Source organism: Colius striatus, chromosome 12, assembly GCF_028858725.1.
Source record: "Colius striatus isolate bColStr4 chromosome 12, bColStr4.1.hap1, whole genome shotgun sequence".
NCBI classification, from domain to species: Eukaryota; Metazoa; Chordata; class Aves; order Coliiformes; family Coliidae; genus Colius; species Colius striatus.
The window spans coordinates 14,898,054-14,922,939 of record NC_084770.1 but is presented as its reverse complement, the minus strand read 5'-3'; the positions used below and the strand labels follow the sequence as shown (position 1 = coordinate 14,922,939).

The window sequence follows — 24,886 nt, the reverse complement described above, 5'->3', positions numbered from 1 at the left end:
GTCAGATGCTCCACATATTTGCTCAGCACATAAAGCAAACTTTAGGTGCATCTTCAGAGGATAAAAAATAAGTTCGGACTGTGTACATGCTTGGAGACTATTTTGCATGTATACAGAAGGGCTCCACGCATACTGATAACAAGGAGCATCTCATATTCTTGAACTTGACTCTAATTTAAGTCCCATAATGATACCTTGGACTCCAAACTCCAGAGCTGCACATTCATGAAGTTAGTCCTACCTGAATATGAGCTGTAGGAGAGCTTACAGTCTTGTGAGAATTTAATTCAGAAAGCAGGGATTATGCTGCTTATGTGACATGCCACACCTGAGTACAAACTGACAATGCCTTGCAATTTTCCAGCTTATTATTCAGTAGTAACGGATGAAAATTAGACACAAGTAACACCTCTGTAACTCCTGCCACTGCACACCTATTGTTTCAATATGTATGTTGGTGTGTTTGGAAGTGATCACAGGCAAAGCCACTCTGACAACCCAATGGTAACATCAACAGCATGTGCAAGGCCTGCAAGGTCATCTCATGAGTCAAGCTGTGGTCAGAAAGTCCAGGAACAGATGTCATACTTCTGTATTTTCAAAGGGAAGCATGAACATTTACTAACAAAGTCTCCCAACCCTTGTTGCAAGGTGGACTACAATCAGATTTAAAGTCAACCAACCAGAAAATATTCCAAATTTACAGGAAATTCCACTTCATATCTGATGCAGATCACACAGAATGGTAGGGATTGGAAGGGACCTTTAGAGATCATCTGAATATCAATATCAACTGTTTAGATGCAGTTTTCATTCACAAATATGAAGGAATAAAAATGCACCTTTGCATGCTCCCAGTCACTCCATCTTTCCCCCTCACTTGCATTTGACAGTGATGGACACTCAGACAAACTGGTGAGCAACATGAGTTGACCCAACATAAAATTAACCTCACAAAAAGAAACAAAAAGTCATACTAGCTGCACAGTTGCTAGCCCTGTACAAGGGACACGAAGGGACTACATGGGGTGGGTGTGGGGAGACAAAGAGGAAGAAATGACAGCAGCAGAAGCCCTAAATGAGCTTAGACTGATTGTGAAATTGGCATTAGAATAGATCTATGAATCAGGTTTCCTTTCATAAAATGACACCACAGAACATCTGACCAAATTAGCTCCCCATAATAACATTTGAACATAAACTGTAAAATATCACAGGAATGTAATTAATGCATAAAAGATACTGAGGAGTGCAGCAGTTAGGGATCCATGAACTTTGGTCAGTTTGCTACAAGAGCATCCAGACAGGCTGCCTAGAGGCATTTGTGTAAATTAACTAGAAACTGTTGCCCTCCTTGTGATTATATCAGAAATGCCCAACTATTTAATACTTGCAGTCTAAGCTCAGTGCCATGTGATTATGAAAGACAGTCAGATTTCTCACACAAGAAACATCTTGTGGATTTGAAAGAGTTGAAAATGGAAACTAAAAGGCTGTCAGTTATAACATGGTCAGAGAGCTACTAAGGCCACCTGAAATTCAAGGTAATGAGAGTCCAAAATTACAATTTTTGAATGAAGGGTGCTAGTTTAGCTTATGAAACTGCACTTCTAGATTTAAAAATCATCTTTCTATTGATTAACTATCTCCTCTCATGAATCTTAGGCCCAGACTCAGTATACTGGACAACACAGCAGTTGGGCCAGAGGCACCTGTCACAACCCCTCTGAAAGCACTGTGTGGCTCTATCAGGGCTCCACGTAGATTTAAAGGCTCAGAAGCATTAAATGACAGATCTCTGATCCCAGAATCCTCCTAAAAATACTTCATTAGTAAGCAGGTTTCTGTGTTACTTGTACTTTTCTACAGTTTTAAGGAAATTCCCTCCTACTTTCCTCTCACACTGGGTAAGACCAGCTAAAAGTACATTGCTCATATCAAGAGCAGGAAACAATAACAAATCTGCAGGAACCCCAATTTGTTGTACAAAATTATAACATCTAGGTACTTCTCCTGTTAAATCTTACCAACCCATTATTTATGCTGAAATAGGGCCTGAAGTCTCCAGCCAGACCTGAGGCCAACTATGTCAGATGCCTGTATGCATACAAGGAATCTCTAAACATCTCTGAAGACCTGAGCCTGCGTGCACTGTAGTGGCACAGGACGGAGTGTGACTAACACACAACAGGCTAGGTGTCTCCTGGAGAAAAACATGAGGTGCTTTTCAGAATAGCATGCTTGATAGAGCTGTTCCCCTTTTTTTTTGCTGATTTGGATAAGCAACCCCCTATGTATCTCTGTCAGGGCTGAGGCCAAAGTGGACAGGACATGGCTGAGATGAGGTGCTAAAGAGTTAAGGGTGACGTTCTACAAAAAACACTCATCAACAACATTACTGGGCAAAAGCATGAGGTGGAGCTTTGTTTCTAAATAAGCTAATAAGCTTTCTTTTATCTTAACAGGGGATCTGACCTTAACAGGATTTTTGTTTAAAAAAAAGACAATACAGTAAGTACTTTAAAAATTATTATTATTGTTGTTGTTATTATTATTACTGGAAAATCAAATCCCTGAAGTGACACAGATAGAAACTCTCCCACTCTAATTTTAGGTCAGAAGCAAGAATCTGCTTACTTCACTGACAGAGATGCCTCTTTTAAACTGGGTAAAATTCAGATGAACCAAGACAGGAAGTTAGTAAGCACGAAAGAAACATCGCACACATCATTTGAGCTGATGTTGGTTTTCAGGAGAAAAGTGAACAGAACTGTAAGACAAACTAAACAAAGTCTAATTGTAGGGCTGATTAGAAGCAGTCACTTTTGTTCAATAATTTAAATACCTTTGACTTTGCTTTCCATGGACCTAGTTCTCAGGATCTTGTAATTATGTCTGAACTGTGTTCCCCCACATACACCCCTTAAATTTTACACATATCTCTTGATTTTTAACATATGACTCCTTGAAGTTGTATTGTCTGGAAACTGCACTAACAACACAAAAATATTTTTGTTTTTCATTTTTAAATGTCTTTGGAATATTTGACTTTAAAAGGCTTTGAGTTGAGACTTTTTCATGCTTGTGTTTGGTAAGCCAGCGTCTCACATATGAAAAATATTCAGTTAAAATTGCATGCTTATAATCATATTTGCTTGAAGCATAAATGAAACAGGGTTTAGATTGTTTGTTTGGTTTTGTTTTTTACATTTAGTTGTGGAAGGATGAATCCAGCTGCTTTTTTTTTTCTATTTCTGGTTTACAAATTTCAACTGAAAGGGAAAACAGGAAAAACTGGTATCACCAGACAAGAAACCTGTGCTCTAGAGTTTTTAAAATATATATAATTGAGAACTTTTGATTCTGTGATTCTGTGAAAGGGACCATTTTATCACTCATAAATGCCTGAATAAAGAAGGAATTGGCAATTATAATTTAGGTAAGAAAAAAAATGACTTATGCTTTGTTTGTGAGGTTATTTCTACTGTTATTTAACCACTGCTTAGATAACATGCCAAATTTACACAATGATCTATGAACTTTTCCTGTTAGGGTGAACTGCCAATTGTAAAGAATTCTATTTTGTTTTACTGCAGAATCAAACAGACAATGAGAAATCTGGGAAGGCTGCTATAAATTGTTTAGTCACACTAAAACATCTATCAGGAGAAAGGAGAGATCAAACTAAAAACTCTTTCGGCCTTGAAATTTATCAAAACAAACCCTGTATTATAAAGCAACATATCCTTCCCTGGGATTGTTAACTGCTTGGGTTTTTCCCTTACTCTACTTCTGGGTGCACTTGACAATAGTATTACTACCTCCTGAAGCATTCGTGTCCTCACAGATATGCTGTCAGATTTACAGCTGTAAACTGACAGACACCAAATGGCACTTATATGCAATAGTTATATTTCTGTGAAGTCAATGATGAGGTCAGGAATGATTCATGTCAGTCCTAGTCATACATATGAAAGAATGGAAGATACACAATGGGCTTGTGTTTGATACGATGTTCACTGAGAAATTTCCTATTTCCAATAAACCAGACAAGGCACGGCATTTTACTGGCTTTTCAACCTAATATGAAGGAGCTTTGTTTTTAATATAGTTTTTCTCTGCAAAAGTTTTGCAAAAGTGTATTTAAAGAAGCTACATTCATGGCACTTGGTTTGGTTTTTAAATACTTCCATCTCAATCTACTAAGCGCAGAGACTGATTGTTTTTGTACTTTAATAAATCAGGCATTCCTCTGAAGATGACGCAAGTAAATTACCAAGGTTTGTGTGGAAGATGCAAAAAAAACCCCAAACCAACTAAACCCACTCTTCCTTCCTCCTCTGAAGATTTCTAGTCAGAAAGCGACCTACAAACTAACTACCCAACAACATCCTTTAGCACTTCGAAGACTCAGAGCAGAAATTAGCAAAACTTTTATCGGGTCTCCTAAGATATTTTTAAGATTATACGTTACTATGAACTTCTAAGAAACATTACTTTTCTCACTTTTTTCCTACATAACGCACTGCAGTCTCTCACCACGTCCCTGCGAGAGCGGAAGAGGGACGAAAAAAAAACAGCGTCGACACACGGAGTGTAGGGACAATCCCAAAGGCACACAACCTGTGCAAGGATGTTTATAAACACGTGGATACCTGAGACGTGCTGGGGAGCCCAGGGCCGGGCCCGGGGAGCCGGCGGGGCTGCGGAGGGGGGAGGAGAGGAGAGGAGGGAGAGGAGGAGCCGATTGGCTGCTGTGCCGCGGGATCCCATATTCTGCTGCCGGCGCGCGAGGCGGCCCCCAGCGCGGCCGGTGGGCCGGGAACGGAGCCCTGCGAGCGCGAAAGGTAAGCGGGGGGAAAGTGGCGGGGAGCTGCGTCTGCCTCCCCACGCTTTCAAAGCTTGTTTGCTCTTCAGTTCTGTGTAAAGCAAGTAGCTGAGTGACTGAAATGAGGGAAAAGTATTCTGTCTTCCTAAATGCTTTTTTTCCTCCTCTTCCCGGTGTGGCTTCAGGGATTCTGAGAGGTGCTCTGTTCAGGGGAGGAGCGTGTCGTGCTTCTCCGTCTTTCTGGAATTGCGGTTCTATGCTTTGGACAAACAAGTTTTCCGAGTGCTTTGTTTGAGAGGCTTCTGCAGACAGCATCCATTAACTCTGGACGCGGTTGTCTTGCTCCCGTCTTAAAGGGTTTCGTCGGGGGTTGGGATTTCAGATTTCTCTGATAAACGAGACCCAAACTTCAGTGCAGTTTTCATGTCCCTTTTTTTGTGTGTATATGTGTAGCCTTCTAGCAGATTCCCTCCCTCCCCGTTCAAATCTCTGATCTCTCTCTGCAGTCGATTTATTTAAAAAAAAAAAAAAGAGGTGGGGGGAGGGGGTAGCAGAAAGTCCTCAAACTTTTTGTGGCTTTCAGGCTCTTTCTCATTCCCTGAGCCGCAGAGAGAAAACACGCAGCCGCTCGAGCATTGCGATGAAGTAACCCATTCAAAGCGGCGCTGGCTCCCCCCGCCCCTTGTTCCGGCGGCCCCTCCCGCCTTCCTACTTCTCCAGTTTTTTTGTCTTCCTACAGGAAAAGTGTGGGGTTGGTGGGTTGCTGAGGGGAGGGGGTGTCTTTCTCTTCCCACTCGAGGAACTCGCAAATCCTGCCCGGAGTTTCTCCGCTCAGCCCTGGGTTGCAACATGGGGACGCACCCCCGAAAGCGTTGGGGCAACCGGCCCGCCCTGGCCTCGTTAGCACCGTAATTAGCGACGGGAGCGTCTCAGCAGTGGGAGCTGCCATGGAGGGAGCAGCCCACGCCAAAGTGTTTCTCCGGAGGAAAAGTCAGCTTGAGAATACGCGTTAAGAGAAAGGCGGAGATACTGAACAATTTCAAAAAGCACGTTTTGCCAAGCAAAGATTAAAAAAGCCTTTTTCCCTCCGGCATGGGACGCCCAGGGCGGCGCGGCCGGGCGGTGCGAGGGGCAGGGCCGGCTCCCGCCTTTGTTTCCCCGAGGGGCGGCTGAGCGCCGTTCTCGTCCCGCTTCTGCCCCTTGACCCCTCCTGGGCCGCTCCCGGGACTCGGCGGGTGCCCGGGGGCTGGGATGGGGGCAGGAGGGGTGGTGTGACGGCAAACAATCGATCTGCGCCGATCTCCGGATTCGCGGGGGCGCCGGGAGGCCGCTCCGCTGCCGCGGGGTGAGGCGCGGCGGCAACGACGATCGGCGGAAAGACCGCGGGGGCGGCGGGGACCTCCAGCCCAGACCACTGCAAGCATTCTCGAGCCTGCTGCTTTTCAGAGGTTTTGGGAGGAGTCTGGGATGCTCTTGGGGCCGCGCGGGGAGCGGGTGTGGGCCAGCGGCGGCGGGGAGAGGGATGAGGCGCTTCGGCTCACCCTCACGGGGGAGCAAGGAAACAGCCGAGCTTTGTTAGGAGTGGCTTTAACTGCTTCTGAGCAAGACTCCGGAGTATCTGGAAATGAGCTTTACTCCCATGTAATGAGCTTTACTCCCATGTAAGGCTCCACAATAAGCGCAAGACGATTTGAAAATAAGCTGCCTGTAGTTCTATTCTGGCTACGCAGAGCAATGGAGAACTCAGTACGTGCTCCCTGCTTGTGCTGCAGCATCCTCATGTAATCTGAGGCTTACGTCTGAGAATCTCTTAGCAGTAAGTGTTGAAACTACTAGTGCAGCTGTTGAAATCGTCGAAATCTGCTTTGTATGATGCTGTCTTGTTTTCACTTCTCCCTAGTTCTTGCATTTCTGCTAGCAGTTGGAAGAAGATGAGGCTAGCAAAGGGACTGATTCTTTTAAAAAAGGGAAAATAGTTGTAATCAAAGAGAGGATAAATACCAGCCTTTTTTTCTTATCTTGTTGAGCAGAGCAGGATACATTAAATCACTATTGATAACAACAGTCATGGAATATTCTAGGACTATTCTAGAATGCTGGACCCTCTCATAGAGCTGGGTATTGCTCTAGTATTATGGGAGTTACTAGTTACTAGTTTCTGCACAGAACTAGTTCCATCTGTTAGATGGAGCTCTGTAAAAATATAGGCTTTGTCACTGGTGAGGTTTTGGGGATATTTTTCATGCTTAGAAATGTAATAAAAGTTTCTGCTTACTAGTTCTTTTCCGTTGGGTGAATTAAAACTGTATCACTTTCTGCTTTATCTAAGATCGTAAATTACTGAGATGCAAACTGGTTGCTCATGCTGCCAGGAGCAGTAGTTGGGACAGTCTCTCTGACATCTGGCTAAACTGGAGTAGTGAGTATTGAAGCTAGGAATGATAATTCACCTGCAGATTAGGGAGAAGCATGTGGAGTCACTACTTACCATTTGAAATGCCAGTGCCTTCTGTATTATTCTGCATAGTGTTAGGGCACACAGAGTGTATTAAGTGTTGCCTCATCTCCCAGGGTTATCAGTCTGTGCCTGAGGAATTGTCTAGGTTAATCCTTTAACTTGACAGTGTTGCTTACTGAAAGTACAAGTAGTAAAGGGGTTTTGCTGTTATTGTAGTAAGTCTGCAGGGCATTGGAGCTAGGAAAGTGGTGGAGGGAACCAGAAAGTGAGGGATTAGCATTGTGCTACTGCCTCTTCTTTTCACGTGGCTCTTGCAGAGTTTAGTAAAGCACCTTCCTCAGCTTCTTAGGCTATGCATGCCTTGGGTGAGGCTATCTGGTTATTCAGCAGACCTCAGTGGTAGCAGTATATGTAAATTTCTGTGGAAAGCAGCACAGTCCCTCTCTGTCAGGTAGGCTGGAAGTGACACTGAGACAGAAGACATTGCCTATTTGGAATCTTTGCAACATTTGGAAAATTGTGGTCCAGATCTTGAACTGAGGTTTATGCATTCCTGTGTCTTCAAAGGTGAAAGTAATAGTCATTGATACTTGAGAGGTTTCCCCTCTGTCCTAAGGTTTGGGAAAGGACATTTGCCCTTGGCAGCAAGGAGGAGAATCTTTGAAAGATGAAACGTGACTTAAATTCTGTAGTCAGTGGGGAAACCACCGTAACATATGGATGCAGAAACAACCCTTTGGCTTGGGAATTGCGTCTTTTTAGAAATAATCCCTACCAGTCCTGAAGTTTACTTGTTGCTTGGATGGCTGCATAGTCTGATATCCAACTTAGATGAAATTGTGGCTTGGAGATGCTACTGCTGCTACATGCTCAAATAACTCTGAAAATCTAACATATGCTGTAACTGCTTAAACAACCTGGGGACAGATGAACTCGAAATGTAGTTTGAATGGCTGCTGAAGAGAGACAAATGTCAGCATATTGCTAAGACCTGCCTTGTAACACAGAGCAAGTTTGCTTCCTGCAAACCAGTTTCATAAGGTCAAGCTTGACTATCTGGTACCATCACCAGATTGCTGGATGTAGTCTTAAACTTGAATTAGAAGTGAGTGTTTGGTCACTCAAAACTCCCAGGAATGCTGCTGTGCTCTGAAGGTAACACATCACCTTTCAGATGCAGCAACTCAGACACAACAACTTTGAAATAAAGAACTCTTTCTGTCAACACAGATTGTTGGAGGTGCTTTGGACATAATGGCAAAGGAAGGGATTTTAGCTAGTCTTCTACGTTTAAAGCTGAGGAAAGTTGCTTCAGATTTAATTTACTGTTACTCTAGCTTTTTGCTTGCATTTCTTTTCCTGCTGCATCCTACAACTTTCGTTTCTTCCAGTTAGACTTCTGCTAAGGCCTAAAAAGGCTTGTGCTGATTGACTTAAACTGCCTTTTTGTCTTAAGGCAGGAAACTTACAGCTTTTCGTGTTCTTTAAACTGCTACTGATCATACATCACCATGGTCAGTGTCATCCATCCCACAACAGTTGTGTTTTTCCATGGAATATGAAACAGACAAAGGATGGATTTCTCTTCTACTTCACTTGGCTAACTAAAGGAAGATTACCCTTTCATGCTGCACTCTACACTGAGGTTTGTAATCTATATGTTTTATTGTTAAGAGTAGACAAAGTGCTTTTGCAACTGCTCCTTGTAACTGTCCTGACCTTCCAATAAAATACTAATTCACTGCATTTTTAGTAGGAAGCTCTTATAGTGAATAATACAAGTGGCAAAGGTACCATGCTTCTGACTAATTCTCTTCTGAGGTTCTGGCTGCTTTGTCCACAAAACACAAGTCGAGTCCCGTGGTAATTACAAGTACTGACTTTCTATTGAATTGTTCTCAAAGCTCAGTTCTCTGGAATGATCAGGCTTCTTTAATGCACATCTTTGTTTCTCCTTAGGCCTTTAAGTCATCCCTGTTTCATAAACTTCTGCTACCATCTTTGTAGCTTCCTTCTGCACAGACTGGTGTTTTGTGGTCTGTCCCTCAGTGAATTCCATTTATAAATTTGACTGAACTCTGAGAACTGCTGTGAGGACAGTTCAGTGAAACAATCTGGTGCTGCCTGTAGCTTGTGCTGTATGTAGTTCTTAGCCTTACATTAGTCTTGCATAGAAGTATGTGTGTGTGTATATATGTATCAGACATGTCTGGTGTGTGTGTGTGACCTACTATCCGTTTCTCCTCAGCAGAGACAGGTACTTCTGGTTAAATGCAAATGCACAAGTTCCTTCAATTAATTTTATAAAGATTGTAGTCATAGAGAAATCTTACTGCTTATTAAACATGTTGGGAGTGTTTTGTAGCTCCTTTGTCTGACTTTTCTTATCTGATTTGAATCTGGAAGCCAGGCCTGAGGAATTTATTGTTCAGTCCTCTGTTCTGTGGCTTGCTCCAGCCAGTAACTTCTTAGCTGCTCTCGGTGAGGGTACTTCAACTGCAGTAATCTAGAAACTTCAGGATGCTGTCCCTAAGTTGCTGCAGCCTACTGTAATTGTCATATTTCTCCTAAGTGTATGTGGGGTCTGTTGATTATTTTTGCTTTGCTGCTATAAGCCTGTGCTGTTCCTGCTCCCTGTATTTCATAACAAAAAGCAGATGGGTGTCTCCTGTTCAATCCCTGGCCTTGTTGCATCGCAGGAAAGACTATATAAAAGGCCAAAATTCTCCTTAGTTCCCACAAAAGCAGGAGAGGATTCATTGAGTTCATCCCACCCAGTTTGCAGACAGGCTGCAACAAAGCCTTGCACCAGCCAGTCTGTAGCTCCTTTGTATAGGCTGAGGTGGTTCTTGATCCACTTTATTATAAAATTGAAGATGTTTGTGTCTTTCTGGCTTGCTTGAAATGAACATGAAGACCCCTGACATTAATGTAGAATCTGGTTTTAAATTTACAAAGAGCTTTTAAAACAAAAAAGCTTTACAGCTTTTGATGTTAAATATTTGACTGTTTTGAAAACTAATTGAAATGTGAAAACTACATTAAAGCCTTGTAATTCATGCAGTCATATAAAACAACGGAAATGGACCTTGGCTTAATATTTCACTACTGAAGTAAAGGAAGAGGTAGCTGCATGAATCTGTATCTTGTGGAGGTGCTAAAACAATTGGTCAGCAGCCACTGCAAATGCAGAAAATATTCTCCTCTTTAGTCCTCTTTGGTGGCCAGCTCTTCCAGCACACTTAACTTCAGCAAAACTTTGTTTTCTTTAACCCTCTCACTGAACTGATAGGCACTCACCAAGAAGTGGTATCTTTTGATATAGATGGGTTTGTGCTCCCCAGTCTCTTACCTAACAGGTTTCTAACAGGTGGTATCTGTTTGTTTGATAGGAGCTTGACTTCACTCAGACTACGTGTACCGCTAACATAATGCTTCTAGCATGTTTATTCAGTTTCAACTTTAAAACTATTAGAGGATTTCTTATTCCAGTGAAGACTCTGCTTTCAGAATTTTAGTCTGGAAGTTAGGAGAAATGGACAATCTCTGGTTGCTATTTCTAGAGAACGATTTGCCTAATGTTAGAGTGAGTTGTTTATGTAACTTTAATTTTAATTTCATTAAATCTGTAAGTTCTTTAACTTCTGTTGGTATATCTTGGATGTCTTGTGCTTCACGTTTCTACAGAAGTAAATCTAGGGTAATATACAGCCTTCACTTTTACACTGCATTTATATTTGTTGAAACACTTTTAGCAAATTAGTGCCCAAGTACCTCAAATGGGAATGAATCTTTTAAAAAAAATAACTGAAGTACAAATGGCAGACAAGAAGTGAGTATATGTTCAGGAGAGCTGCTTGCTTGATTCAAATAAATTAATTTCCTATTACTGAAAGAAGACAACCCACTAGATGAGGTTATCCATGCAGACAGGATCATTAATAACTCCTCTTCCCTCAGCCTCAAGTAGAATTCAGCACTTCTTCAGTTAAGAGTTGCTGGCAGCTGTGCATGGCAGTGAACAGGACAGGGTGAGAATGAACAAGGCATGATTCTGTTAAGGGCTGAGGGAACAGTGTGTGCAAGGGCTATCTGTTCTTAAGTGCTTGTAGATCTGTGGGTAGAAGGAAAGATAAAGTGTCTTAAGCAATGTTTGCTCTCGGTGATCTCAAGAGGAGGGCTTTGAAGTATTGTGGCAATGGCAGCTCTGCTACATCTGTGAGGGTGATGAGCCATTAAGGGGTCATCTTAAAGAGGTTCTCTTCCTCCTGATTTTTAGCTCATCTTTTAAATTTATGTACATGCTTTCTCAGGTATTGATAGAAGTATTGTTTTTCTCCATAAAGCTGATTCTTTCCTAGGCTGATCTTGCAGTTGCTTTAAGAGGGCTATCTTAAATTATCAGGAGACCTTTGTATGTAAGCGTGTGCTTTGATTGAAGTGTATCTCTGTGCATGGAGGATTCAGTCTAGTGTTTGACCTTGTGCTTGCCAGGTGTGTGTATGTGATGAGGAAAGCGTAGCCCTGATCCTGAAGACGTGGATAGTTCCTAGCAACAGAAAATAAGTCTGTACTGTAAAGTATCCTTATGCATAGGATTTGCTCCTTAAATTCTACAGTGTGTATAAAGAACTAAAAAAACCAGCCTATATTCCTGACTACATGACTTGGGTCATCCAAGTGGGAAAGTTTTATAAAGAAGTGGTATTGGTTCTTAGTGACCAGGGACTATTAGGATGGGAATCAGCACTAGCATTCTGCAACCCAGCTTCCTTGAACTCTTGTGTATGTGCTTTTCAGGGAGATAAGTAAAACTGCAGACTGGCCTCTCAGTGCTCTGCTTGTAGGAAAAGGTTTGATGCAAAAAAGGGGTGATCCAAGACACCTGTCATGCTCAGTTGTGTATAAATGGACTGTGGATGATAGTCTGTGTGATACTGGGCTATGGTTCATGAGCCATGCTTGAGAGAGGCAAGTTTATGTAGCTGAGCTGATTTGGGTAGTCTACAGGTAGGCTGGTACTCTGCTTTGTGAACTCATGAGTTCACATATCTGATCTGTGCTAACTTAAATGTAGAAAGGAGAGAACTGGTCTGATAGAACACTAAAAGACCCCACAAGTTCTTGTACCCTATAAGTTAACTGTCATTTGACTTGATATTTTAATTCCAACATGGTTTATCATCGAAAACCCCAAAATGTTTTGCCACAAAACTCTCCTGCATGTTAATCTAGAAATTCAATTTTTCATTTGTTCCTCTTCCCGGCAAAATGCCCACATGCTAGTGACACATTTAAGGTCCAGATTTGCCTGTAAGCACTTGCTGCAATATGGGAGATCCATCTGGAGTTTTACACAGAATTGGGATCATAGGCTAATGTCGGAGGAAGAGGGATAGAACAGAGAGCAGACGAGAATATTTACTATGTAATGGAAAACTTAAAACATGAAACTAGGATAAGCAAAGACCAGCATGGTTTAGAAATGGCCGTGATACAATGTTTGCCTTCTGTTTGAGTTCTTCATACACTTTCTAACTCTGTTTTTTTGGAAAGTATTCTTACTAGGCAAAAAAGCCCACTTTTCAAAGTGAGCTGCTTCATGCAATTAGGTGTCAGTCTTAACTTTGACTTCTTTTAATTTGGCAGCTATCATGGAAGAAGTCTGCTTCAGATAATTGTTCATTTTAATCTTCAGGTATAGCCTGTTGATGGGAACAGCAGTTGCCTTAGGTTTGTGGAGAAATAATGCCTCTAGATCCAGCTGCAAATAAATATTTGAACGGAGTAACTTAAAACAGGCAGCAGAAGGAATTACTAATTAGATGAAGCTGTGATGTTGTAGCTCTGACTTGCCTGTGTGGAAGTTAATAGTAGTCACTCTTTTCAGAAAACGAGGGCATGTGGCCTCAATCATGTATGTTACTGCCAGACACTGAAACTTCAGAATATTATCCTTGCTATCAGTATTAAAAAAGGCTCTTTTCACCCCATCTGCAGCACACAAAGCAAATAATTTCATGTTGGTGCTTGTGTCTTATGCAAAAATTCCTGGAACTAAATGACTCATATTTTGGAGGCTTTCATTCTGGAAGACACAGTCCTTCCTTCTGGCTTGTATGGGGAGGAGTCTGCAGTGCATATACCAGGTTAAAGCAACTGAAAATGACAGTCTAAATGTCGACTGGTGCTGGAAAGGTGTGGTCCTGCTCCTCTCCAGCTCTCTGCACAGTAGCTCTTTCAGGGAATTGGTCTTGGTGAAAGCAAGTGAAGAAGGCAAGCCTGGCTATTCTGGTAGATGGCTCCATTTAGATTTGCTTGCAGCATCTGGAAAGCTTGCTGCTCATTTTAGGCGAAAATGAAGAATCACTTTTTTCCACTCAGTTCTACCTCATAGTTAGAGCAAGCACAAAACCTCTGCAGAAACAAAATCTATGCTGGCAGTTAGCTGTTTCCTGGCAGTGTTGAGCGTTTGCAACCTGTTTCTGCTTCAAACCCTGATGGAGTTCAAATGTTTTACTCAATTGCCATCTAAAGCTCTGCAATTCTTTGAATTTATCTGCCAACTAATACTTCAGAGGTTGCTCCAGCACTTAAGTGTTATACATCAGTGAGAAGCAGCAAGTGGTCACAGCTTTCAATGCCTCATTTCTCTACATGCTGCTGTAGTTATTTCTGATACAAAACTCCCCTGGATGAAGTGCTGTACTTCAATACCCATTTTTAAATAAGGGGATTGCTCTTAGCTAAACAACTTCAGAATCATTTAAGGAGTTCATGTTTTGGAAGGCACTGGATATTCACCTTCTGAAAATCGTGTACCTGTTCAGTCTGGGAAGTCCTCAATACATGCACTAAAAGCATCTGAGAATGCCAATTCTGACATCTCAGGAAACTGTACTCTGACTGCAAGTTGCAGGCAAACTAAAGAATTTGAAGGCAAAGCCTGTGTATGAGGTTGTGGAAGATGGGTTAAATGTTCTTGGAAACACAATTTTCAAAGCTACTGCCAGTCACCCCTGCATTAATTTTCTTTAATGCAACGTCTGTGACCTGTCACTACACTTTTCATGGCTCTTCATAGCAGTGGACTGTTTCTTTTTGTTAATCCCATTGTCAGTGGGACCATATTTTTCTACAGGATACCCGTGGGAATTGACTTCTCTTTCTCACTGGTTTTGTTCAGAACAAAGTATATAACTGGAAATTTTTGCAGTACTTGAAACTGTTTTCTTTGGATGTTGTGTGCATGTGCCTTCTCTCTGTATAGGTGCTAACACATATGTAGGAATGAAGGCTTAGCTAAGTACCTCACTGCATTTTTTCTTTTTCTTATAAAATGACCCTCGGCCACTATGGTAGGAAATCCTAGAAGCTGGAATTCTAGAAGGGATGTAACTTGCTCAGTATTTCTGTTCAGTTCCTCATATATGAGGAACTTCAAGATTAGTTTCAAAGTAACTTCTTAATATATAAGAAGTTCATCAAATATTGGAGAGTGAAGAAGGAAGACAGAGGTCAGAGTGGAGATGATGAAGAGCATGACTTGTGAAGATATGTCAGCAACAGAAAAATGGCAAGAGGAACCTGGGTTGCATAATCTTGTAGCTAAAGCTGTAAGCAGCAATGTCCCTTCAGGCTTGGCTCCCATTAACTTAGGCACATACTTTCTTAATACAGAATTATAAGCACTTGCTACATTCAGATGATAGTCACACTTGTGGTACTACTTGAAGGGATAAATAACAAGCTCCTTTAGGAAAGGTGGGATTGCTGCAGAATGAAAAAAGTTTGCTGTACTTGGAACTGGGCGAAGCCCACATGCAGTTGTGAATCTTAAATCTACATGGAAAGAGAGGCAGCGATAGGAACTGTGTATGAGTGCTTGTTCTTTCCAGTTTCAGAATGGATCTAAAAGCTTTCAAGCCCGCAGTAAGAAATGCACACCAAGAGGCAAAACACCTTAATTATGGTCAGAAACATGACTGTCAAGCGTGGTTTTATCTCTGTTCCATGATGTTTCCTCTTGTTAAGGAGAACACATTGGTGTGGTGTTTTTTTCATTTCTTGGAATTATGAGAATCAGTTGGCAGTTTTGTGGTGACTCAATGTGTTCTCCTGTTAAGGGAAGGAAAGCATGACTAAGCCCAGAAGATGGCTGTTGCAAATGGGCTATAAAAAGTTTTGACAATGAAGGAGACTGTTTGTTGCACCTTCAGTGCATATCTCCAGGCTTTCTGGTGGGAGGTGGGGGGCAGGTAAAGGTCTCCTTAAATTTTATCAGTATTGCACACCTACAATTGCATTTTAAAGCTTTACCTGAGAGGTATGTTTTTTGAGGAGGATTCTGACCAATTTTTGTTTACTAAAGCCTGTGCTAATTCCCCCTGAACTAGATGAAGGAAATTACAGACTAGCCTGTTCCATCCTTTAGTCAGTTGATTTTTATGGTTTTATTTATTCCTTCAAGGAAAAGCTTGTTTTCTTTACAGCATCTCTGACTTCTGGGGCAGGGTGGGGGTGCTAGGGAGCATAAAATTTAGGCTGTGTGCATCTCTTCTCTTGTCCCCTGCTCTCTGCTCCATAATCAAAGGTGGTGACTTCTGTGAGGTGGCTTTTTTGTTGTTGGGTTTCTTTTTCCCGGGGGCTTTTCTTTTTCCCTAGTGGCAATGACTCTCATGTTAGTTTCACCGCTGGTCCTCAGTGACCTCAGTGACTTTTTATTTGCAGTGTTGACCATTGTCCCCTTTTGCCAGATAACATGGGCAATTGCAGACTGTTGACAATGTGTAATCTAAAGTTGTGTTTGGTGACTAGCATTCCCGTGCTTACCAAAGTAAACTGCTTCAAGTGGTTAGACTGCCTGGTGCTTCCTTTCAGAGAAGTCGGTCAGCTGCTTTTAAGATACCATGATGGCAGTGGGCAGCCTGACCACCTGGGCCGAGCCTCTTTTTTTTGTTGTTGTTTTGGGCTTTGGTTTTGAGTTTGTGGTTTGTTTTGGTTTTTTTTCAGTCTCTGTAAACTTAATTGGGGGAGATGATGCTGCTAACTTGCCAACTTCAGGCAGAGTACAGATTTTTTTGGTACCTTCAGACCCACTCCTCCAAAAGGAACTGTCAAATGTCTGGAATTTTCTAACACTCCAGCTTGCCTGCATCTCTGTGCTTCATCTGAAATGAGTAAGCTTTGCAATAGTGTTCTGTTGTAAAGTTGCTGAGTTTATAACTCTGAGGTGCATTGTTTAACTTCGTGTTTGTAAAATAAAAGGGTTTAAAGTGATACTATAAAAAGTGCTGACTGACTTTGATTCACCAAACTGCCCATACGGCTTTTCTGTTATGTACCATGATTTGCAAGCCTCAACTGTACCAATGCGCCATTTCCATTTTGAGCAGTCAGACCTCTTCCTGTAGTAGATAGCTAACACCACAAAATTGCTCCAAGTTTTCCTGTCTCTGTACAATCTGTTGCATTCTTATCATGCTATCTAGTGATAACAGTATCCCGAAACACTTGTGTTGCATCCAGCTTCTAACATAATAGTGATAGCTTGCGTTCTCCGGCTTCAGGGGTTGTGTTTCCATATGAAAATGCTTAGCTAGTGGGGTGCCATTCCTTACTGTGATAATCCTACGTTTCTGGCATGACAGAGAGCTTTGGGTTTTTACAGGGTGATCACCACCAGGTAGTTGCTCCTCTGGGCTGTTCTTGTTTAGTAGACAGGAGAGGGAGCTCTGGATACAAGAATGGAGTTGTACAGACTGCAGGAGAAGGCTGGACTTAGATGGCTTTGTTGGATTTTTTTTGCTACCAACTAGGCTTTTAGTGAAGAGGGTGGCAGTGCGATGTTAGCTGTCTGGTCTTAGGTGTGGCTGTGACGGAAGGGTGCCTAACTGAAGAGTGTGTAGCCCTGTCCAGTGTAGCTTGCTGCATAACCTGCCTCTTAACCCTAGCTGGGTCACAATCTCGCTGCTAAAGAGGTGTGATGATATGTCTGGTAATAGGTGCCAATGGAGCACGGCTGTAGCTGAGGCGCTTTTGATTCTGCCTCAGGCTGGCTGGAAGTCACACGGCTGCTTCCCTTTGAGAGAGCTGCCCGCGGGGCCGAGGAAGGGGAAGGGTGCGGGAGGCCGAGCCCGTCGAGCGCTGCCAGGGCTGGGGCGAAGCGCGGCGCGGGGCCCTGGGATGCGGCGGCGGGAGGAGCGGGAGACGGCGCTCAGGCGAGGGCAGCCCCGCCTCACCTGCGAGCCCGTGGCCCACAGCCCGAGTTGAGCGAGGGCTGCGGCCCTCGCCTCCTTTCCAGCCGCCTCTGAGCCCCCGTCGCATAGGCCTGTCGGGGGCAGGCGGTGAGGGAAGGGTAGCAGCGGTGGCTGTGGGGGGCGAGGCCTGTGGCCCGGCGCGCCCATATCCGGGAGCAGGCGCAGGTCCTGCCCATTAACAGGCTGCCCAAAGACAACCTGTAAACTTGCAGGGTGGGGCTTCCCGCCTGTCTTAAAGGATTTAAACAAACTGTTGTCGTCCTTTAGGTAACGGCAGTGGGATTTTCTAAGGAGGAGTTGCTTGTGCCAAAACTGAAGCCTTCGGTGTCAGGTTCCCCTTCTCCTTCACTAGCCTCCCACAAGCTTGTTCTGGGACACTGACAATCTCTAATTTGCCGCCAAGTTTGGGATTTTTTTGGGAGGTGAGGTGTGGGTGGTGATGGGGAGTGTTTCAGCAATCAGCTTGGTTCCACGATCAAACCTAAAATTAGATGTTTGTTAACAGCTCACTAAGACTTTTCTCTCTCCCTCTGTAGGTGTTTATCTTCATGAAGGAAGGATATATGAGAGAAGATCCAATTTAGATCTGTTCACTTCAAGATGCCACAAAAGGAAAATACTCATCTGCAAGTCTCATCTTTCCAAACTATCTGCATTCTTTCAATCAAAGAGAAACGTTTTTTGAGAAAGATGACTTGTGAAATCTGTGAACGAAGCTGAATGAAAGACAACATGCCTTACAATGGACACTTATCTTGAAGGGTTAACACTGTGCTCTTGAACTAAAACACAGGCACTGTAAACACACCGATCCTGAGCAAAAACAAGGGATATAGAAACTGCATCAGAATGTTTGTTAGTTCCAGGAAAGTCAGAAAATGCCATTTTTTGCAGATATTTGCCACTTGCTTCATACTGTGTCTCATGATTTTTTGGGAACCATTTGATAATCACATTGTGAGCCACATGAAGTCCTATTCATACAGATACCTCATAAATAGCTACCATTTTGTGAACGACAGCCTGTCTATCAACAGAGATAATTTGGTCAGAGTATCAAGCTACCAGTACTTGATCAACCATAGAGAGAAATGTCAGCAGCAGGATGTCCTCCTCCTGTTGTTCGTGAAGACTTCTCCTGAAAACCGTCATCGGAGGGATGCGATTAGACAGACTTGGGGTAACGAGAAGTATGTTCATTCTCAACTTAATGCCAACATTAAAACTCTCTTTGCTTTAGGACGACCAACAGATCATCTACAGCAAACACAGCTGCAAAGAGAACTTAATCTGGAAGACCAGAAATACAACGATTTGATTCAGCAAGACTTCTTGGATACTTTTCACAATCTTACACTTAAATTGCTTTTGCAGTTTAGCTGGGTGAATGCCTACTGTCCTCATGCCAGGTTCATTATGTCTGCAGATGATGATATCTTTATCCATATGCCAAATCTTGTTGCTTATCTCCAAAGTCTAGCACAAATGGGTGTTCAGGATCTCTGGATTGGTCGTGTCCATCGTGGATCCCCTCCCATAAGAGACAAGAGTAGCAAATACTATGTTCCATACGAAATGTACCAATGGCCCTCTTACCCTGACTACACAGCAGGAGCTGCATATGTAATATCAAACGATGTAGCAGCCAAAGTATACGAGGCTTCATTGACTCTCAATACGAGTCTTTATATAGATGATGTTTTCATGGGTCTCTGTGCCAATAAAATGGGAATTGTACCACAATATCATGTGTTTTTTTCCGGGGAAGGAAAGGCTCCATATCATCCCTGCATTTACAACAAAATGATGACATCTCATGGACACGTAGAGGATCTTCACCAGCTCTGGAAGCAGGCTACAGATCCCAAAGTTAAAAACTTTTCTTCGGGGATTTGGAGTAGAATATACTGCAGACTAGTCAATATTGTGCTCCTCTGTAAACTGTACTATGAGGACACATACCCTTGTTCAGCTGCATTTTCCTGATACTTGAATATCTGCATTGAAGATCCACTGAGCCAAAACAGAACAACTTCTTAGCTGTTTAATCAAAAATATGTGTAAACATGGAAAGAGGTAAAACTTAAATGTGAATAGTTGGAGGTGGGGGGGTGAAAGATGGTCCCAAATTCTGTTCAGAAACTCTTACTGGAATAGCTCTTCTCATGTACTGCAACTTTTGAGATTGCAGCTTGTTTTTTTCACATTCTTCAAGGGATGCAAGTCTGGATTAAAGAAATTATAATGGACTTGACTTCTAGACTTTGAAATGCTTGGTGAAAATGTCTGTTAGTTTGAACTTGTCAGTCTTAAAGTGTTTTTTTGTAAACAGCATGTGAGCTAAGCACACAACGGTAAAATTCTGCAAAACATGAGGCGGGTAGAACTTCTGACTTTATGAATGTGACTATTACAGTAGTTTAAGACAATGTAAATTGGTTACAAATATTCACCATTTTGCAGTGCTTCATAAAAAGCACCTCAGGAAGTGCACATTTGATAAATGGTGAGTGCCAGAAGTGAAGACCTCCTACAATCTTTTTCTCTGAGTTTTCTGAATCTTTGAAATAGGGAAACAGTGTTTGAGTGCCTCTGATTTGGTTTAGGTGGCAAGGGAGCTCCCTTTAGATCAGGACTTGACTTGAGTAATAATTTCATTTTTATCATTTTACGTAACTGGTTTTTCTAATCTTTCTCTGCCTTCTGAAAACTTGAAGCAGTATATTTATAAACAGTCCAATCTTTAGTAAGCAAGTAAACTAAATAAGTTTTCTTTTAACAGTGCTTTCCCATATTCATGGTTCTATAGGCAAAAAGCAAGCAAAAGTCCCCAAGAATGTTACTTAGCAAATTTGAAGCTGAAGACTTTACAAAAGCAAGTTGTCATGCTTGTACTAGCAAAGAAGGAGGATATTTTCTGCACAAAGTTTAACTTTGCAGTGAAGGGATGGGGAGAGGGTGATCCACAGAAAGTCAGCACACGTATCAAAATCACTAAAATATTTCTCCTGAAGTCCTAGGCACAAGATTGTCCTTAATATTTCAGGGTATTTTGTGTCCACCCAACCCTGTATCTTGAATATATTTCAGTGTTAACAACACCTGTGGGAGGAACAAAACACCTCTGCACTGTATAGCAGGGTAGAACTCAGTGATGCTCAAATTCCAGCCATTGTGAGTTGTACTGTGGTGCCATGTAAATGTTCCAAAGCAACAAAGTTCTAGGATGTCTGCGGTCTTTTCTTGTATAGTTCACTACTGGTGTTTTTCACGGACTCTCAGGACAGATATTTTGGTTGTTAATTGACAACATGTGGTAGCTCTTCTGGAGTGGACATACAGCCCAGACAAGATACTGTCCTGAACTGATTTGACGCCAGACCAAGTTCTAGTGTGGACAGTGTCAAATTACTTCTGAAAGCTTGAATGAGTTTATCAGCAGAGCAGTAACAATGCAAAAGCTCACAAATTACCAAGCATCTGTTTGAAATGTGCTAATTACAGGAACAGTGTTACTTGCTTTCTAAGACTAGCCTTCTGTCTAAAGTTTCTTGCTGTGTGGAGCAGTGAGGTACTGCTCTGTGTCTTCTGACTTCACTGTAAAACAGCTATACAGGACTTGGCAGTTTGAAGCCACAAGTAGTAAACTTTTGTTGAAGTAATTGCTACCACTCTTGGAGCTGTGTTGCAAGTTTTAATGGGTTGAATGGCTAATGGTGTATATTAGCATAGACAGAATCCAGGAGTGAGCTTGCTGACTGTTCTCCAAGCTACTGTTTCAGACAGATGGTAGTAGCTGCTGCAATTCAGTGACATATGTAACTTTCTATAATTGGTTTTCCAGAAGGAAAAGAAGAAGAATCCTAACTGGACCCAAATGCTGGGTATATAACGAGCCCACAAATAAACCATTTATCAGTGTCAGAATGACTGACGAATGTAACAGCTATACTTTAGACAGAACAAATCCAGTTCCTGTTGTTGCCTAAAGAGATTAATTACAGTACTAAGGATATATATGTGCTTAAAAAGAAAAACCAAACCACCAGCCAACCCTAGATTTATATAACCTGTTGGCTTACAGAGAAATAAATGCACAGATAGAGACAGCAGTACTGAAGGAAAGCTGCAGCATCAGATCTCTGACCTACTGCAAGCTGTTTAAACGAAGCTGCACAGCAAAACTGCACTACTAGAAAAAGCCACGCTGTTCACTGTAGGGAAGGAGGGTCTTTATACACAATATATACAACCAAAATGTACTACTAAGACTACAGATTTTTCCAGCATAACTATATGTTGGGATTTCTTGTTCTCACTAATACAAGTAAAAGTAAAGATTTATGTAGCTTAAAGTTCTATAGGGTAATGACCTAGCTAACATCTAAACACTGCTTGAATATCATCTGGCATATCTGAAAGTCGCTTTTGACCATTGAAATACTTTGTTTTACAGATAGTTGGTTTTGTTTGGATTGTTTCTCAAAACGGCCTTGATGTTTGTAGTATGCATTTTCTTTTGCTGCAGTGAAAAGAAGTTTGTTAAATAAAAAAAGAAAGCATGAAGGTACTCCCTTTAAAAAAAATGGAGAAGCTGGAAAACTTCTTATTTTCTAGTTCTACACTGACTTAAGATTTGTACACCTTTATCTGGAACCTTTTTTAACAATAGTCTCGGTGCTCCAATGCAGGGCTGTAAGCTTTTACTTCTACAGATAAAAACTGTTATCAGCCTGAATGGTCACTCCTCATGAAGAGTTTGACATTGCTGCACAGCATATTTAATGCTAAAATTGTTTTTACCTGTATGTTTGATTTGCATCAATTTCCCTTTGATATTACTAATTTTTATACAAAGTATTCAATATTTATTCTTTTCTCTGTACCACAAACAATTGTTTTGTAAAATTTGTTCTGAATAAACAGACATTTCTTTTTACAAAAAAAAAAAACAACATGACAAAGGTGGTAAATATCTCTTTGCTTTCTCTGTAACTGACAGGCTTGACTCTTGATGCTTTTAGGTGCCATTCTCAGTCCTCTCTTAGGAGGAGATTTCAAACTGCTTCCCTCTCCTGACTTCTTTCTGTTCTACGTTGAACCAAACCTTTTGTGGAAAAGTTAAAATTGGTTTTCCTAAGAAAGGAGACAGTTCAGAAAATTATTTAACAAGCTTCTAGGTCTAAAGTTGGGTAAAACGGCCAAGTATTGGAATTTTAAATCGATGTTAAGTTCAGTTTCAGATCACACTTTGCACCTTTTGAAACCTAGCTGATGATTTGGAGACCACTGAGTCTTTTCATGGGGTGTAATTCAGATAGGAATAAGCTGTGTTTTTGTATGTCTCCAATTTGTCTAGAACAGTGGGTCAAGCGAGTGTTTTTTAGGAATGTACTCTTCTGTATCAAGTAACTTCAGGGTGTACCCATGCAAGAGAGGGGCATAAGTAACTTATCTAGATCATACAGAAGAAGAGAAGGAAATGAAATTAGTGAGGGTTGTGAGATTTGGTTTGTGAGTTTGGTGCAGGGTGGTGTGGGTTCTTAATTGTTCCCTTTGGCCTAGAAACAGTGCAGTTCAACTAAACTAAACTGGGTGTGGTACTTTTTATTTAACTAAATGACTTCAGTATTTGGTGTTATGGAACGTGTCACTAATCTCTTTCTCAAGATGTTGCAGAAAGAGAGGAAAGATTATTGCTTGCAGTTGAAGAAACAAGTTTCTCAGAGGCATGTAGTCAACTGTGAATGTCCTGAACCACAATGAGATGATATTTGATACTGCTTTTTTGTACATACAGGCAAGGTTTAGTCTAATGACTGACTTTTGTGTGAGGTAACTAATGCTTCTAAGGAAAAAAAAAAAAGGCAAAAGAAACTTCCTGTAAGCTCCCACCTCCAAACACAAGATAGATCATGCTTGCTTTTCCAGCTGCTAGGACTGTGAGTAAATGCATGCTTGTAAGCATTCCAGTGACTTGATTATATCTAATTCATCAATCTTTATGAACCTCAAAAATCACAAAGTATACTATAAATACAGTTAGCTGCATTCTAAAGACAGGAAAATGATCCTGGCTCACGTGTGCAGCCTTACCTCTTCCTCGTTGACAAGTTCTCATCACTTTCACTCATCACCAGGACTCTGTTAGATCCTCCTTGACTAGCTTCATGCATCACTTCAATCTGAATAAAAAAGACATATTAAAAGTGAAAATACTGAGTTTCTTGATGCTTTTATTTAGAGAATTCTAACTCTTTAAAGAGTAAACCCCTGATCCTTCCTAGTCTGGTGAGTCACCGGGCAAGTTAAAATAATAGAACTCCAGCTATGCAGGTTGTAAATCAAGAGTCTCTCCTCTGTTTCTCTGCTTCCTTGGTCAGTAGTGGCATGGGAGGCATTCTTGACTCTACGTGAAGTCTTTACGTTCTTCTGCTGTAGAAGGTGCATTATCTCCCTATGTAGGTAATTACAGGTGTAAGAGTCTGTTCTTTAGACACTGAAATACTAGGTTGGGGTTTTTTTGGTGGTTTTTTTAATGTTTCTGGCCTGTAGCCAACCCAAAGACTTTCAGTTTTTTCTTGGTACAGTGCCATCTGGAGAACTCCAGGGATCTGGCTTCTGCCTCTCAGATTTGTCTTTGCACCAGTAGCAGCATTGTGTAAGATAGGGAATACCCTCAAATACTGAGCACAGTTGCGGGTGTGCAGGGGCTGTCTCCAGGTTGAAATGAGCTGGGGCTTTTTACATATATTTTGATAAACATTAACCTGCTTCCTTGTCCTGTCTTGCAGAGTTGTATCATTTCAAATCTGTTCAAGGCAAGTTTTGAGGAGGCTTTTCCTTCTGCTTGTAGCTTTGCAAGTACCAAGCACTACCTTGGCTTATTCAAAAGCAGTCAGTCTCTTCACATTCAGTAAAACAACTCGGTTGCTGAGTTGCAGTTATTCCAGAACACAGTCTAAACTCCAGTAAAGTCTTTAACTTGCTGAGCATTTTCAATTTTAAGGGATGATTCTGGGGGGCAAAAAAAAGCAGTGGCCTGCCTTATATTCTGTATAATGAAATGAGTTAGCTGGTTGGTGATGATGCAATTCATTAATAAACAATCCTCACCTGAACTATTATCAGAGTAATAAAATGCACACATTTTATGGCAACAATGGGAGGGAAGGAGAAAGAGAGAAAATTTGCACTGTGCCTATGTACAGTAGATGTGAAAAAGAATCTTTCCAATCTTAATATACTCAAGGTGAGCCAAATGGCTATCGTGATAGTTTGTTATCCCAGTCAGCCTCTACAGCTCGAAAAAAACACTGCTGTTAAGAGCAGGGATGTTAA

General features: G+C 41.7%; 2 protein-coding genes across 5 annotated transcripts in view; one reads left to right on the top strand and one right to left on the bottom strand.

The window, feature by feature from the left end:
* MCF2L2 (MCF.2 cell line derived transforming sequence-like 2) overlaps positions 1–24,886 on the bottom strand; it is a 135,149-nt gene that overhangs the window by 55,165 nt on the left and 55,098 nt on the right. Inside the window, exon 15 of the mRNA XM_062006261.1 lies at positions 23,642–23,730. Coding sequence (XP_061862245.1) covers positions 23,642–23,730 — 89 coding nt within the window. The remainder of the gene's footprint in view (positions 1–23,641; positions 23,731–24,886) is intronic.
* Positions 4,743–24,148, top strand: B3GNT5 (UDP-GlcNAc:betaGal beta-1,3-N-acetylglucosaminyltransferase 5). 4 transcript variants are annotated; one of them, XM_062006262.1, is made up of 2 exons: positions 4,743–4,847; positions 18,082–24,148. In XM_062006262.1, the coding sequence occupies exon 2, from the start codon at positions 18,395–18,397 to the stop codon at positions 19,529–19,531; it is 1,137 nt and encodes a 378-aa protein (XP_061862246.1). In that variant the 5' UTR covers positions 4,743–4,847; positions 18,082–18,394; the 3' UTR covers positions 19,532–24,148. The 4 variants fall into 4 exon arrangements, with proteins under 4 accessions (XP_061862246.1, XP_061862247.1, XP_061862248.1 ...); XM_062006263.1 differs by lacking the exon at positions 4,743–4,847 and adding an exon at positions 5,572–6,276; XM_062006264.1 differs by lacking the exon at positions 4,743–4,847 and adding an exon at positions 8,722–8,931.